The sequence below is a fragment of the Bombina bombina genome, chromosome 1 (assembly GCF_027579735.1).
Source record: "Bombina bombina isolate aBomBom1 chromosome 1, aBomBom1.pri, whole genome shotgun sequence".
In the NCBI taxonomy this organism is placed as follows: domain Eukaryota; kingdom Metazoa; phylum Chordata; class Amphibia; order Anura; family Bombinatoridae; genus Bombina; species Bombina bombina.
Window position 1 is genome coordinate 171,282,963 of NC_069499.1, and position 14,631 is coordinate 171,297,593.

General features: G+C 35.1%; 1 protein-coding gene across 1 annotated transcript in view; it reads right to left on the reverse strand.

The window, feature by feature from the left end:
* Positions 1-14,631, reverse strand: part of CAPN3 (calpain 3) — a 337,900-nt gene that overhangs the window by 178,518 nt on the left and 144,751 nt on the right. Inside the window, exons 8-11 of the mRNA XM_053697721.1 lie at positions 13,234-13,319; positions 5,442-5,519; positions 3,015-3,175; positions 1,678-1,847 (exon numbers count right to left, since the gene is read on the reverse strand). Coding sequence (XP_053553696.1) covers positions 1,678-1,847; positions 3,015-3,175; positions 5,442-5,519; positions 13,234-13,319 — 495 coding nt within the window. The remainder of the gene's footprint in view (positions 1-1,677; positions 1,848-3,014; positions 3,176-5,441; positions 5,520-13,233; positions 13,320-14,631) is intronic.

Here is a 14,631-nt window from a genome sequence, read left to right on the forward strand (position 1 = left end):
GTTTTAGATTTCATCCAGTTTACTCATTTTTTTCTGTACTGGCATTAAAGGAACAGTCAAGCTAAATAAACATTTTCATGATTTAAATAGGGAATGTAATTTTAAACAACTTTCTAATTTACTTTTATCACAAATTTTGCTTTGTTCTCTTGGTATTCATAGTTGAAAGCTAAACCTAGGAGGTTCATATGCTAATTTTTTAGACCTTGAAGACTGCCTCTAATCTGAATGCATTTGACCACTAGAGGGCATTAGTTCATGTGTTTCATACAGATAACATTGAGTTCATGCACGTGAAGTTACCCTGGAGATAGCACTGATTGGCTAAAATGCAAGTCTGTCAAAAGAACTGAAATAAGGGGGCAGTTTGCAGAGGCATAGGTGCAATGTAATCACAGAGGTAAAAAGTGTATTTCTATAACATTGTTAGTTTTGCAAAACTGGGGAATGGGTAATAAAGGGACTATCTTTCTTTTTAAACAACAAAAATTCTGGTGTTGCCTGTCCCTTTAAGTATAATATAAGGTGTGTATTTCTTAATTTTTAATAAAACAAAATTCTTCTAACCTCATAAATTGAGAACATTAATAGACTGACTTATTTTAGCTTCAACAAAAAAAATTACTTATAAAAATGATTTTTAAAAAAAATCTATTAGACTGTGTCTACAAAAAAGATGGTTTCAATATTTCATAAGATAAACAAAATATTAACTATTAGTGACTGTCCACCTCTCTCTGGCTCTCCTTGGCTGGGTAGGTTTCTACAATTCGATCCCTTTGACAAAGTACCACAAGGTGTGAAATGCGTAAGTGTGCTTCATGACTGCCTTAGCATTGGCTAAATAAACAATTTGGGACAGCAGTATCCACCTGTCTCTCTCTAAATGGGGGATATGATCCCTTTTTGGACCAGAGAGAGTCTCCTATTTCAGTTGATTTAACTGGAGATTATTTGGACAGTGTAAATGTCAGTTTTCTAGCCTGTTAGACATTAGCTTTAGAGTAATAAATGTGTTAGAGCTCTAAAAATGTGCCTATATCTCATCCAAAAGCAAAACTGTACGCACATGAAAAGAGTAAAATATATTTAATCCAATCCTCTACTTATCACACAGTTAATGTAAAAATATTCAAATTCTCAACCAATTAATACTACAGTGATTAAAGGGGTTCTTAGGTTTGACAAAAACAGAAGATGAAATAGAAGGGGACACATTGGCTTAGTTTACCACTTGACTTCTTAAAGGGACATGAAACCCAAAATTTGTCTTTCATGATATATGTAGAACATACAATTTTAAAAAACTTTCCATTTTACTTCTATTACAACATTTGCTTCATTCTCTTGGTATCATTTGTTGAAGGAGCAACAATGCACTACTGCTTTCTAAATGAACACATGGGTCAGCCAATAAAAATCTGCTTATATATGCAGCCACCAATCAGCAGCTAGAACCTAGGTTATTTGCTGCTCCTGAGCTTACCTAGATAAACCTTTCAGCAAAGGATAACAAGAGAAGGAAGCAAATTAAATAATAGACGTAAATTGGAAATTTGTTTAAAAGTGTATGCTCTGTCTAAATCACGAATGTCTAATTATGACTTTACCATCCCTTTAAGCCAACAAAGATGTAGCATGAAAGATCTAATTCTCCCAGATATCTACTGATGATACCTCATATATAGCAAAGCCAATGGTGTAGAGATTGGCTCCTGCCTTCCTGTCTTTTCGACGATTCTTCTGCATTAAAGCGACCAGGAAGCTGCAGACAACTTCATTGTCATCAGGATCATCATCTTCTTCAAGGAGCTTGAGACGATATTGAGGGTTGGTCCAATATGTATCTGTCACATTGAAAACAAAAATATCAGTAAACATTACTGGAAAATGTGCCCCTTTTTTGTAGTGTGATTAGCTGTTACAAATATTTAATTTTTGGTTGTTGTAAATGTAATAGGAAAATAACAGAAACCATTATTATAGTTAACACAAATATTAAAGGGACAGTAAAGTAAAAATTAAATTTTTACGATTCAAATAAAGCATACAAGTTTAATTGAGTCAATGAGTAAGCGCCTCTAAGGAGTGTGAAACGCGTCAGGAGCTGGATTATTGTATCCTGTCCCTGCCAATTGTTCGCTTTTTATGGACCTTTAATAAAATATAATTTTACTTTTTGATACTCTCTCTCGAGTGCTTGTTACTTTGAGTCCTGGACATAAGTTTAATTACCTTTCCAATTTACTTCTATTCTCTACCAAGTTTTGTTTTCTTGGTAACCTTTGTTGAAAGCATACATAGGTAGGCTCAGTATCAACAATGCGCTACTGAGAGCTAGCTACTTTTTGGTGGCTGCACATATATGCCTCTTGTCATTGGCTCACCTGGTGTGCAGCTAGCTCCCAGTCGTGCACTGTTGCTTCATCAACAAAGTATACCAAGATATTTAAACAGATTTGATAATAGAAGTAAATTGGAAAGCCATTTAATATTGAATACTCTATCTAAATCATAAAATAAAAATTTGGGTAAATGTCTCTTTAATCCTAGTTTCTCATCTTTTATTGCATTCACTCATTCAGTTGAAAGATCTATCAGTAAGGTTAAATGGACATCTTCTTGCTTGTTATATAAAAAGAATGATGAATTAGACTACTATCTGACTGATAAGACAAAACCAGGTAACAGCTAAGTCAGAAGGTTTAGAGAACTATACTAACCATCATGAACTTCAAAGCAGTCTAAAGTCCTAAATAACGGACAGAAAAAATGGCAGTACATTGTCCCTTTAAAGCCATACATTTCTCTTTTTTCTGAATTATTTTAGAAGTCAGTTCACCAAGGAGAGAAATAACAGAGCAGAAAAAATACCTTGGCGGGGAAGCAAACACTATTTACAATATATAGATTGTACCTACTAGTATATATCAGAAAAAAATATTCAGTGGTTATTTATACTTATGTTATTCATAATATTATTTGATACTGTCCACTGAGAATTTTTAAATTACCTGGGAAATTGCGGCATCCCCCAGCTGAGCAACCCCTAACCCATCGTCCTTCATTTACAGAAACTGTCCATGTTTGTAGCTGATCCGCTTCTAAAGCATCTGCAGTTAGGTTGCAGATTTCCAGTTTTGTGAAGTTCTTCATGAAGTCATCAAATGACATCCTAATAAAGAAATTATTATCGTCAAACTAAAAACTGTAAAATATTTAGCAATATTATAAGAAATGTAAACATTTTTATAATCAGAGAACATTGTTTCACTTAAAGTCAAAAATAAACTTTCGTGATTCAGATAGGGCAAATAATTTTAAACAACTTTCCAATTTACTTTAATCATCAATTTTGCTTTGTTCTCTTGGTATTCTTAGTTGAAATATGCTAATTTCTTAGCCCTTAAAGGCTGCCTCTTATCTGAATGCATTTTGACATTTTTCACAACTAGAGGGCATTAGTTCATGTATGCCATATAGATAACATTGTGCTCACTCCCGTGGAGTTACCTAGGAGTCAGCAGAGTCTGTCAAAATAACTGAAATAAGGGGGCAGTTTGCAGAGGCTTAGATGCAAGGTAATCACAGAGGTAAAAAGTGTATTAATATAACTGTTCTGGTTATGCAAAACTAGGGGATGGGTAATTAAGAGATTATCTATCTTTTTAAACAATAAACATTCTGGTGTAGGTTGTCCCTTTAAATTGTATTTCTTGTCTATTATATTTGCAGTACTAATTAACCCTGCCTTTACATTTATAGTAAACCTCAATACATTTACAAAGAAACCTATTATGATGCATGTCTCAGAACTATTTAGTACTACTGGAGGAAAAATGGGTTTGGATCAATTTAATTTTTGATATTGGCTTTGCATTAGATGTGGGGGACCTCCAGTTGAGCAAAACCTTGAGGGTAGAGTTTGTTGAGTATGCTGGATAATTTAGGGGGTATACGATAGGGGTAGCAATATCAAAGCATGCTGTGTGTGAATTTAATAGCGGATAATTGACAAATTATTTAAGGGGTTAATGGATAAATGTTAGCTGGTTTAAAGTGGAGGTGGAAAGGTAATGCCAGTGTCATGGGAACGCTAGTGACATCTGTCAGAACTGGGTTTGATGGAAATCAGAGACAAGTAACCAGCATGAGCAAGTGGGTCAGATAAGAATATCATTAAAAGTAGACTGAATGAGGACATCTAACACCAGAAACAGTGGAACAATAAACACCTTGTAATTACAAGATATGTATGTTGTCTTCCTATAGAATAACATGTCAGCCAATTATAAACATTTTCTTTATATCTTCAGCTTTATTGATGTGTGAAGCAGTACAGATATAATGACAGCAATAGATATTAAACAAGGTACATAAACATTAAAAGGAATTTTGGAATAGTCTATATCTGCTGATACATCATCACAAAAAATTGTGCAATAGCAACAAAGTCTAGGATAGAAAACCGTTAAAGGATTGGGAAACAGGAAGATCCCAGAGACCTAGAGATCAATTTAATGTAATCTCCTATTAAACTGAGCATGTAGTGGAGACAAAGAGGAGTACAACAGTAGAACCTTGTTTGGGGGAGTCAGGAGGAGGGGAGGGCAAAAATGGGTTATTTGCATTCTAGCTCAATCACCCTCCTTACATCTGTGGTCTAATGGCTCTCAGCTCAATATAATTTACAGAATTAAATCTTTGTTACTCCAGGCCTTTAGTAAACCAGGGTTAGATTACAAACAAAGGTTCTCAAGTGATGGACCTGCCTGACATTTGTCATCTCACATAACCCACATCTCTGCAAAGAGACCAGCCTTCTCAATGGAAAGAAATACATAGTCTTCCATTTGTCACAGATATGTCCCAATCTCCAGGATTTGGGACCATGTTGGAACCACCTTAGACCCACAATTAAAAGCCAAGGCCAACTTCAGTGTCATAAGTAAGTATATATATATATATATAAAAATATATATCTAGCAAGTAGAGGAACACAAGTCTAAACATTTTTAAAACAACTTAACATGTTGTTTGTGTTATTTTTTTTTAAATAGCCAAACTCCACCCTCCACTTGCCTTTTTTGGAGGAGTCAATCTGGGCTGCAGCTGATAAGGCTAGCAACAGTCATCATGTTAACATTTGCATTTGTTTGCAGTTCTTATCTGTTAAAGCCAATGGAGGTAAGATGTGTAGCAGGGTTAGGCTTTAGAAGTCTGCAGTGTGTGCTTTCCGTTTTGAGAATGAGAAAATCCTCAATTTCCAGAACTAAATTACATGATAATGGGGTAAAATAAATAATAAAAGTATATTGCAAAGTTAGTTTACAATGCTTTACTATACTTTTGATATTTAAATATCAAGGTGTTTATTGTGTCTTTAAATACTAAATACCTAAAAGTACTTTGTTATACCTACAGAAAAGGCTTTTACTTACCAAAATTCTCCATCTTCTCTAACCTGGTGCTGTAGACGGCTTTTCTCTGATTTCTCGATAACATTCCATTCTTTTGAACTGTTAGAGAGTCAACACGATGCCGTAGTTAACATAAAATCAAGCTTTAATATTTAATTAATATCCAGATTTGTGAAACAAATAGAATTAAAAAAATTAAAAAAGCAAACCAGCCCCCCCCCCCCAATTAACTGTTTAATATGTACGTTCTACAATAAAATATATATTTGTGCAAATGTAAGGTGTTAATTTGGTTCCGTATTAAGAAGATGAAATAAATGGGTATATTCATATTATCGTTTCATTTACATTCAAACCCATCTCAATCCATTTGAAAAAATAAACAAGTTTCATACCGTTTTTAAAGGATGTTATTATTAATTCATCATATACAGTAGTTATCACTAAAACACCTTAAAGAAACTGATCCAATTCTTTAGAAAACATTTTTTTCATCAATTTCACAAAACATTTCTAGTTCTTTATTCACTGTTGTTTGGGGAATTTGCCAGTTTCATGTAAGTTCAGCATACGATGTAAGTAAACACATCATTCTTACGCCTAGATTACGAGTCTTTCGTTAGCCTTAAAAAGCAGCGCTGAGAGGTCCCAGCTAGGGATGGGCGAATGTTTCGCAACATTCGAAAAACAGCACAAATTTTAACACATTCGTTCGTTTGAATCGAATTTCGAATGTTTACATAACATTCTAACATTCGATTTTCGAATGTTTGGTTTCGAATTTTACGATTACATTCGATAATATTCTTTTCGAAAAATTCGAATTTAGATTGTAATAGTATTTCCAATGCTTTTTCTTTAAATGAAATATTTGAATTATGCAATATTCGAATTCGAAAAATTCGAATTTAGATTGTAATAGTATTTCTAATGCTTTTTCTTTAAATGTAATATTTGAATTATGCAATACGTGTATTCGAATTCGAAAAATTCGAATTTAGATTGTAATAGTATTTCTAATGCTTTTTCTTTAAATGTAATATTCGAATTATGCAATATTCGAATTCGAAAAATTCGAATTTATATTCGAATTCGAAAAATTCGAATTTATATTCGAATTCGAAAAATTCGAATTTATATTCGAATTCGAAAAATTCGAATTTATATTCGAATTCGAAAAATTCGAATTTATATTCGAATTCGAAAAATTCAAATTTATATGTTTGTAATAGTATTTCTAATGCTTTCTTTAAATGTAACATTCGAATTATGCAATATTCTATATGGAAACATTCGAAATGATATATTTGTATCTATTATGTATCAATTTACTAGATTACCGCCCTACCACATGAACTATTGAACTTCTGAATAGTATTTGTTAAATAGAATGTTAAATTCGAAAATTTCGAATGTGGACGTTCGATATAATTATAAACATTCGAATTAGAAAGTGACATTCGAAAACTGTAAGTAACATCCGATTTTCGAATTTTTAAGAATATTCGTTCTTATCGACATTCGGATTTAGAATTCGAATTTCGGTAATAACATTCGTTCTACATTCGAAATTCGAAAATTTACACATTAGCCCATCCCTAGTCCCAGCGCTGCTTTTTAACGCCCGCTGGTATTACGAGTCTGGCAGGTACAGGTGTACCGCTCACTTTTTTTATGCGACTCGAGCATACCAAAAATCCCCTTACGTCAATTGCGTACCCTATCTTTTTAATGGGACTTGCATAACGCCAGTATTACGAGTCTTGCAGAATGTGAGCGGTACACCCTCTCCTGTCAAGACTGATACGGCATTTAAATGTCAGTAGTTAAGAGTTTCATGGGCTAACGCTGTAACATAAAACTCTTAACTAAAGTGATAAAAAGTACACTAACACCCATAAACTACCTATTAAGCCCTAAACCGAGGCTCCCCCACATCGCAAACAGTTAACTAAAGTTTTTAACCCCTAATCTGCCGACCGGACATCGCCGACACTTTAATAAATATATTAACCCCTAAACCGCCGCACTCCCGCCTTGCAAACACTAGTTACATTTTATCAACCCCTAAACTGCCGTCCCTAACATCGCCGACACCTACCTACATTTATTAACCTCTAATCTGCCGCCCCCAACGTCGCCGCCACTATATTAAATGTATTAACCCCTAAACCTAAGTCTAACCCTAACCCTAACACCCCCCTAACTTAAATATAATTTAAATAAAACAAAATAAAATTACTAATAATTCCTATTTAAAAGTAACATTGTAGCTAGCTTAGGTTTTATTTTTATTTTACAGGCAACTTTGTATTTATTTTAACTAGGTAGAATAGTTATTAAATAGTTATTAACTATTTAATAACTTCCTAGTTAAAATAATTACAAATTTACCTGTAAAATAATTCCTAACCTAAGTTACAATTACACCTAACACTACACTATAATTAAATAAATTATCTAAACTAACTACAATTAAATTAAATAAACTAAAGTATGAAAAAAAGAAACACTAAATTACAGAAAATTATAAAATAATTACAAGAATTTTAAACTAATTACACCTAATCTAATCCCCCTAATAAAATAAAAAAGCCCCCCAAAATAATAAAAAGCCCTACCCTATACTAAATTACAAATAGCCCTTAAAAGGGCTTTTTGCGGGGCATTGCCCCAAAGTAATCAGCTCTTTTACCTGTAAAAAAATATACAATAACCCCCCCCAACATTAAAACCCACCACCTACACACCCAACCCTACTCTAAAAGCCACCCAACCCCCCCTTAATAAAACCTAACACTACCCCCTTGAAAATCACCCTACCTTGAGACGTCTTCACCCAGCCGGGCACAAGTGGTCCTCCAGAGGGGAAGAAGTCTTCATCCGATCTGGGCAGAAGAGGACCTCCAGATGGGCAGAAGTCTTCATCCAGGCGACATCTTCTATCTTCATCCATCCGGAGCGGGTCCATCTTCAAGTCAGCTGACGCGGAGCATCCTCTTCTTCCGACGACTCCCGACGAATGAAGGTTCCTTTAAATGACGTCATCCAAGATAGGATTCTATCAGCCAATTGGACTTAAGGTAGGAAAAATTCTATTGGCTGATCCAATCAGCCAATAGAATTGAAGTTCAATCCTATTAGCTGATTCAATCAGCCAATAGGATTGAGCTCGCATTCTATTGGCTGTTCCAATCAGCCAATAGAATGCAAGCTCAATTCTATTGGCTGATTGGATCAGCCAATAGGATTTTTCCTACCTTAATTCCGATTGGCTGATAGAATCCTATCAGCCAATCGGAATTCAAGGGACGCCATCTTGGATGATGTCATTTAAAGGAACCTTCATTCGTCGGGAGTCGTTGGAAGAAGAGGATGCTCCACATCGGCTGGCTTGAATATGGACCCGCTCTGCTCCGGATAGATGAAGAAAGAAGATGCCGCCTGGATGAAGACTTCTGCCCGTATGGAGGTCCTCTTCTGCATGGATCGGATGAAGAGTTCTACCCCTCTGGAGGACCACTTGTGCCCGGCTGGGTGAAGACGTCTCAAGGTAGGGTGATCTTCAAGGGGGTAGTGTTAGTTTTTTTTTAAGGGGGGATTGGGTGGGTTTTAGAGTAGGGTTGGGTGTGTGGGTGGTGGGTTTTAATGTTGGGGGTATTGTATTTTGTTTTTACAGGTAAAAGAGCTGATTACTTTGAGGCAATGCCCCGCAAAAAAACCTTTTAAGGGCTATTTGTAATTTAGTATAGGGTAGGGCTTTTTATTATTTTGGGGGGCTTTTTTATTTTATTAGGGGGATTAGATTAGGTGTAATTAGTTTAAAATTCTTGTAATTATTTTATTATTTTCTGTAATTTAGTGTTTTTAACTAGGAAGTTATTAAATAGTTAATAACTATTTAATAACTATTCTACCTAGTTAAAATAAATACAAAGTTGTCTGTAAAATAAAAATAAATCCTAAAATAGCTGCACTGTAACTATTAGTTATATTGTAGCTAGCTTAGGGTTTATTTTATAGGTAAGTATTTAGTTTTAAATAGGAATAATTTAGTTAATGATAGTAATTTTATTTTGATGTATTTAAATTATATTTAAGTTAGGGGGGTGTTAGGATTAAGGTTAGATTTAAGGGGTTAATAACTTTAATATAGTGGCGGCAACATTGACGGTGGCAGATTAGGGGTTAATAAATGTAGTTAGGTGGCGGCAGATTAGGGGTTAATAACTATAATGTAGGTGTCGGCGATGTTGGGGGCAGCAGATTTGCTAACGCCGGGTTTTAAAAAACCTGTAATACCAGTGTTGTCTTAAGTGAGCGGTGAGAAAAAAATGCTCGCTAGCACCGCACCCTTGTTACCGCAAAACTCGAAATCTAGGTATTAGTTTCTTAGCTTCTTAGTTTCATAACAATATTGAACTAGCAAACAATTCACACTTTTCAATTATGAAACATGCTCATAAACAGAATATTAAAGGGACAGTCAAGTCCCAAAAAAACTTTCATGATTTAAATAGGGAATGTAATTTTAAACAACTTTTCAATTTCCTTTTATCACCAATTTTGCTTCATTCTCTTGGTATTCTTAGTTAAAAGCTAATTCTAGGAGGTTCATATGCTAATTTCTTAGACATTGAAGACTGCCTCTAATCTGAATGCATTTTTACCACTAGAGGGCATTAGTTCATGTGTTTCGTATAGATAACATTGAGCTCATGCACGTGAAGTTACCCTGGAGTGAGCACTGATTGGTTAAAATGCAATTCTGTCAAAAGAATTAAAATAAGGGGCAGTTTGCAGAAGCATAGATACAAGGTAATCACAGTGTTGGTTAATTTATGCAAAACTGGGGAATGGGTAATAAAGGGATTATCTTTCTTTTAAAACAACAACAATTCTGGTGTTGACTGTCCCTTTAACAATTGAATGTTTGCACATTAAATATATAAGTACAAAATAATAAATGTTTAATTGAAAATGTTGAAGGTTTATGTCCATCTTTCTTAAAGAACACCTTTTTATGACTGATGAAAACCATGAGAGAATAAAAATATATTTCAATGGAAAAAATATAGACAGGATTATACCCAAAGACTAGTAGAGCAATTTCCTCTCATTGCTGGATGCAGAATTAAGGGCATGTTACCCAAATATAATATAAACATTGGACTCCATTTATAAGGCTACAGTCGTCTTCCTAACCTCTCCCTGCCGCCTAGGTGTCATAGTTAAATCCCTCCAGACCGATCCACTCGAGGTGATTGACAACCCCTGGTCTTGTGCAATTGGGTGCATGAGATCAGGGGGCAGGGCTGCAAAAGTATTTTATGTACAATGATAAATTTATGCAGTGGATGCTGCTTCACTCCCTACAAACCGTGCCCACAAATTACTGAACAGCGTCCAATGTCAAAACAATTTCACTGCTCTGTATATTTTTATTTAAATCTTTATTTTTCTCTGACTCTTAACTATTGTATTTAAGTATATTAAAGGAACACGAAACGCTCTTTCTAAATCATGAAAGAAAAAAAACGTGGGTTTTATGTCCCTTTATATATATATATCTAACTCTACTAGGCTAGTAAGGACAGTGTGTGTTTGTGTAAGCAAAGGAACATTGAAGCCATATTTGTTCCATTTAAAAGGGGTGTTTTAGAATATATTAGGGTTGTGTGTATGTCCTTACCCAAATAAAAGTACTTTTTATTCCTGATACTTGGAGATGTGTATCCCTGTCCACCAATAAAGCTGTGGGAGAGTTATATATTGGAGTCCTTTATGTGCATACATGCATTTCTTGGTTTTTTTTTTAATGGGACATCTGGGGTAAAAATAAAATGCTCCATTTCATTTGTTTTTTAGTTATAAACTAAACATAGACCTACATTTATGAAGACGCATGTGGACAAGGTTCCCACACATTTGTACAGTCCTGTCGGCTTCTCGCTCACGACCAATTGGTTGAGAGCAGTGCTTGTCAGTAAACAATGAATCCAGGATGTTTGACATTCACCAACTCTGAGTTGTTAGACCGGTTAAGACGAAGGGCCAGATGATTAAAGGGACATAAAACAAGTTGGGATAGAGGCAAAATATAATAATATGTAATTTAATTACTTTATCTGCAAATTTATACTGCAGTGCCTCGCCATTAACTCTTTTTTTTTTTTTAGTTTCTGAATTGTAAAGCTGTAATTTCCCCCCCACCCCCAATTCCTTTTATGGCTGTATCGTCATCTATTGGTGCTTTGGTAGATTGCGAAAAGCATAGGGATTATCTGCTGGAGCATGCCTAGAAGCTGTGAACTTAGATGAAATGCAGTGCCTGTGTCTAAACACTGATAAGAGGGGTGGAGTTGGCTGCTCCAGGCAGCTTAGCTATGTAATTAATTTTACATATTTTTGAAAATTATTTTAAAATTCTTGCCAGCAATTTTTTTATGCAAACTATTGTTAATTAATTAGCGATTTTAGGATATGCACAGATCTCAACCTGTTTTATGTCCATTTAAAGGTTTGTTGGCATAGAGAAAAATTGCACTACATCATCAAGATTTTTTATTAGCATTAAATGGTAATGTAATTGTTTCTCCTTCACATCCAGAACCCTGTATAGACCTCAAACTGAAGTTTCCTTTATGTTTAAAGGACCATCCAGTACTGATGAGACCACTCAGATAATCTCAACAAAATTGAGAGCATTAAATCATCAGGCCAGTAGTCTTAAAGGGACACTGAACCCAAATTTTTTTCTTTCGTGATTCAGATAGACCATGACATTTTAAGCCACTTTCTAATTTACTCCTATTATCAAATTTTCTTCATTCTCTTGGCATCTTTATTTGAAATGCTAGAATGTAAGTTTAGATGCCAGCCCATTTTTGGTGAACAACCTGGGTTGTCCTTGCTGATTGGTGGATAAATTAATCCACCAATAAAAAAGTGCTGTCCAGAGTTCTGAACCCAAAAAATAGCTCAGATGCCTTCTTTTTCAAATAAAGATAGCAAGAGAACGAAGAAAAAATGATAATAGGAGTAAATTAGAAAGTTGCTTAAATTGCAGGCTCTATCTGAATTACGAAAGAAAAAAATTGGGTTCAGTGTCACTATAAGACCCATAACTTTAATTTGCACAGCAATGGTTTAGAAGCTGCATACCTAGCTTCATTTTTAAATGTGGGATAATGTATCCAGCATATTATTGAAAATAAAATAAGGGATTTTAGCCCCAGAGAATATAGAGCATTTCATTTTAAACCAAAAACACCTTATATTAGTTTAAACAAATAGTACAGGTTGTGCACATTGACTATGCTTTTTTCCTCCAAATAAGGATATTACTGATAAACTAATAAAGACTAGGCATACATATGTATGCTCCAATCCAGTAGCGGACCTACTCACCAGAGGGCCCCGGAACATGTTTTTGAGGGCCCCCAAAGGTAACTCAGTAGTAAGCAATGACAATAAGATAGATAGATCTACAATTTGCACTAATAGAAGGCTCCCATGCATTAGGATTGTACACATTCTGCACACACATATGAAAAGACTGACTGATATGGGCCCCCACCTTCACTTGGGCCCTGGTGCCACTGCACCTGTTGCACCAATGGTAGTTTGGCTCCTGCTCCAATCAATAATCACATTCCTATAGCAGCAGGGTTTGCTGACTATCTTGCAGTCTCTCCAATAACTATTTTATTGCATGTGTCCTTATGACTAAAGCTCACTTATTTTTACATTGTAATCAATAGGCTGCATATGAGAACATAGTAATTGGACAGAATTTTAGTCTTTTTCTTACTTATCGCTCCAAGACCCATTCCATTCTACTTGTCCCCAAGGATTTCGTAGACGAACAAGTTTCACTTTGTCACCTTTATATGTAGTCTGTGTCAGAAACAAATAAAATATTATTCAACATGGTCAAGTACCAATATTTCAACATGACAATTTTACCCTTATTTTCTGCCAAAGTACAACCAAATAGAATTGTGTATATTTTATAACATATTTTTATCTCATACTTAGAAATGTCAATGTATGGGTCAAACAGACAACAAAGACCAGCGTGCAAGGTAAATATAGAATCCTATATTATAAAAGGCCAGGTATTTTTGTCCGATGCAGTCATGCACAGTAGAGACTGCAGTGCGAGACAAACATACCTGGCCATAAGGAAGGATCAGTCAGTGAGGATCAGACAGCAGAGGGGGGGGGGGCGGGGTGGACTCCTGCACTACAGAAAAAGTTGAGAGCGGCAGGGAAGGGGACTGAGGGAGAGGGGATCCAAGTGGATAGGGATTTTGGCCCGTGTACACAGGCTTTAGGACTAGTATACATATATTCTGTTAATTCTTGCACATGTTCAGTTGGGGCTGGTGACTCGAAAGGTGTAAATATAAAAATACTGTGCACATTTTGTTAATGGATAATAATAATAATAATAATAATAATAATAATAATAATAATCAGCTGATTAGTAAACATGGGTATGTTACTTGCTCTCATCCAAGATAAACCTGAAAACCTGGCCTGTTGGGGAGGCCTGAGGACAGGTTTGAAAACTAGTTATACATAATGGAGTTCACGTTGTCTGATGGCAAAATTGCTTTAATGACTAGATCCTGTGTTATGTAATGAAGCGGACATTTTGGACTAGATTACGAGTGGAGTGCAAAATTGTGCTTTCGCAAGCGTGATATTTGCGCTCCATTTGTAATACCAGCGCACGCTAATGTGTGCTGATATTTGAAGTTGAGTTCAATGAGAACGTGACCTCGCGTTCGCATTGCATGGATGTTTTGTTAATTTACAGGCGCACTTTAAATTAGCGCTCCACTTGTAATCTAGCCCTTTGTGTTTAGCAGTCTTTATAATATATATGACAGATTTAACTCTTAATTCCTATCAAACTGATCATGCTTTTGATATCTCATATTAGTCTTATTAGGGCTTTTTCACATTATTATCCATCTCGGTTTATGAATTTGGAACATGATAAAACATTGTAGACTTAACATTATTTTGTAAAGCAAACACTATTCCAATCCCACATCACATACATCACATAAATAGCTTAGGATCATCCCCTTATTCACCTTTTTACTGTTTTATGTTTTATTTTGGGGTATAATCTATGTGTGAAACTGAGCCCTTCAAACTATGGATAAAACAGGGACAATTAATTGAAACTAATCTT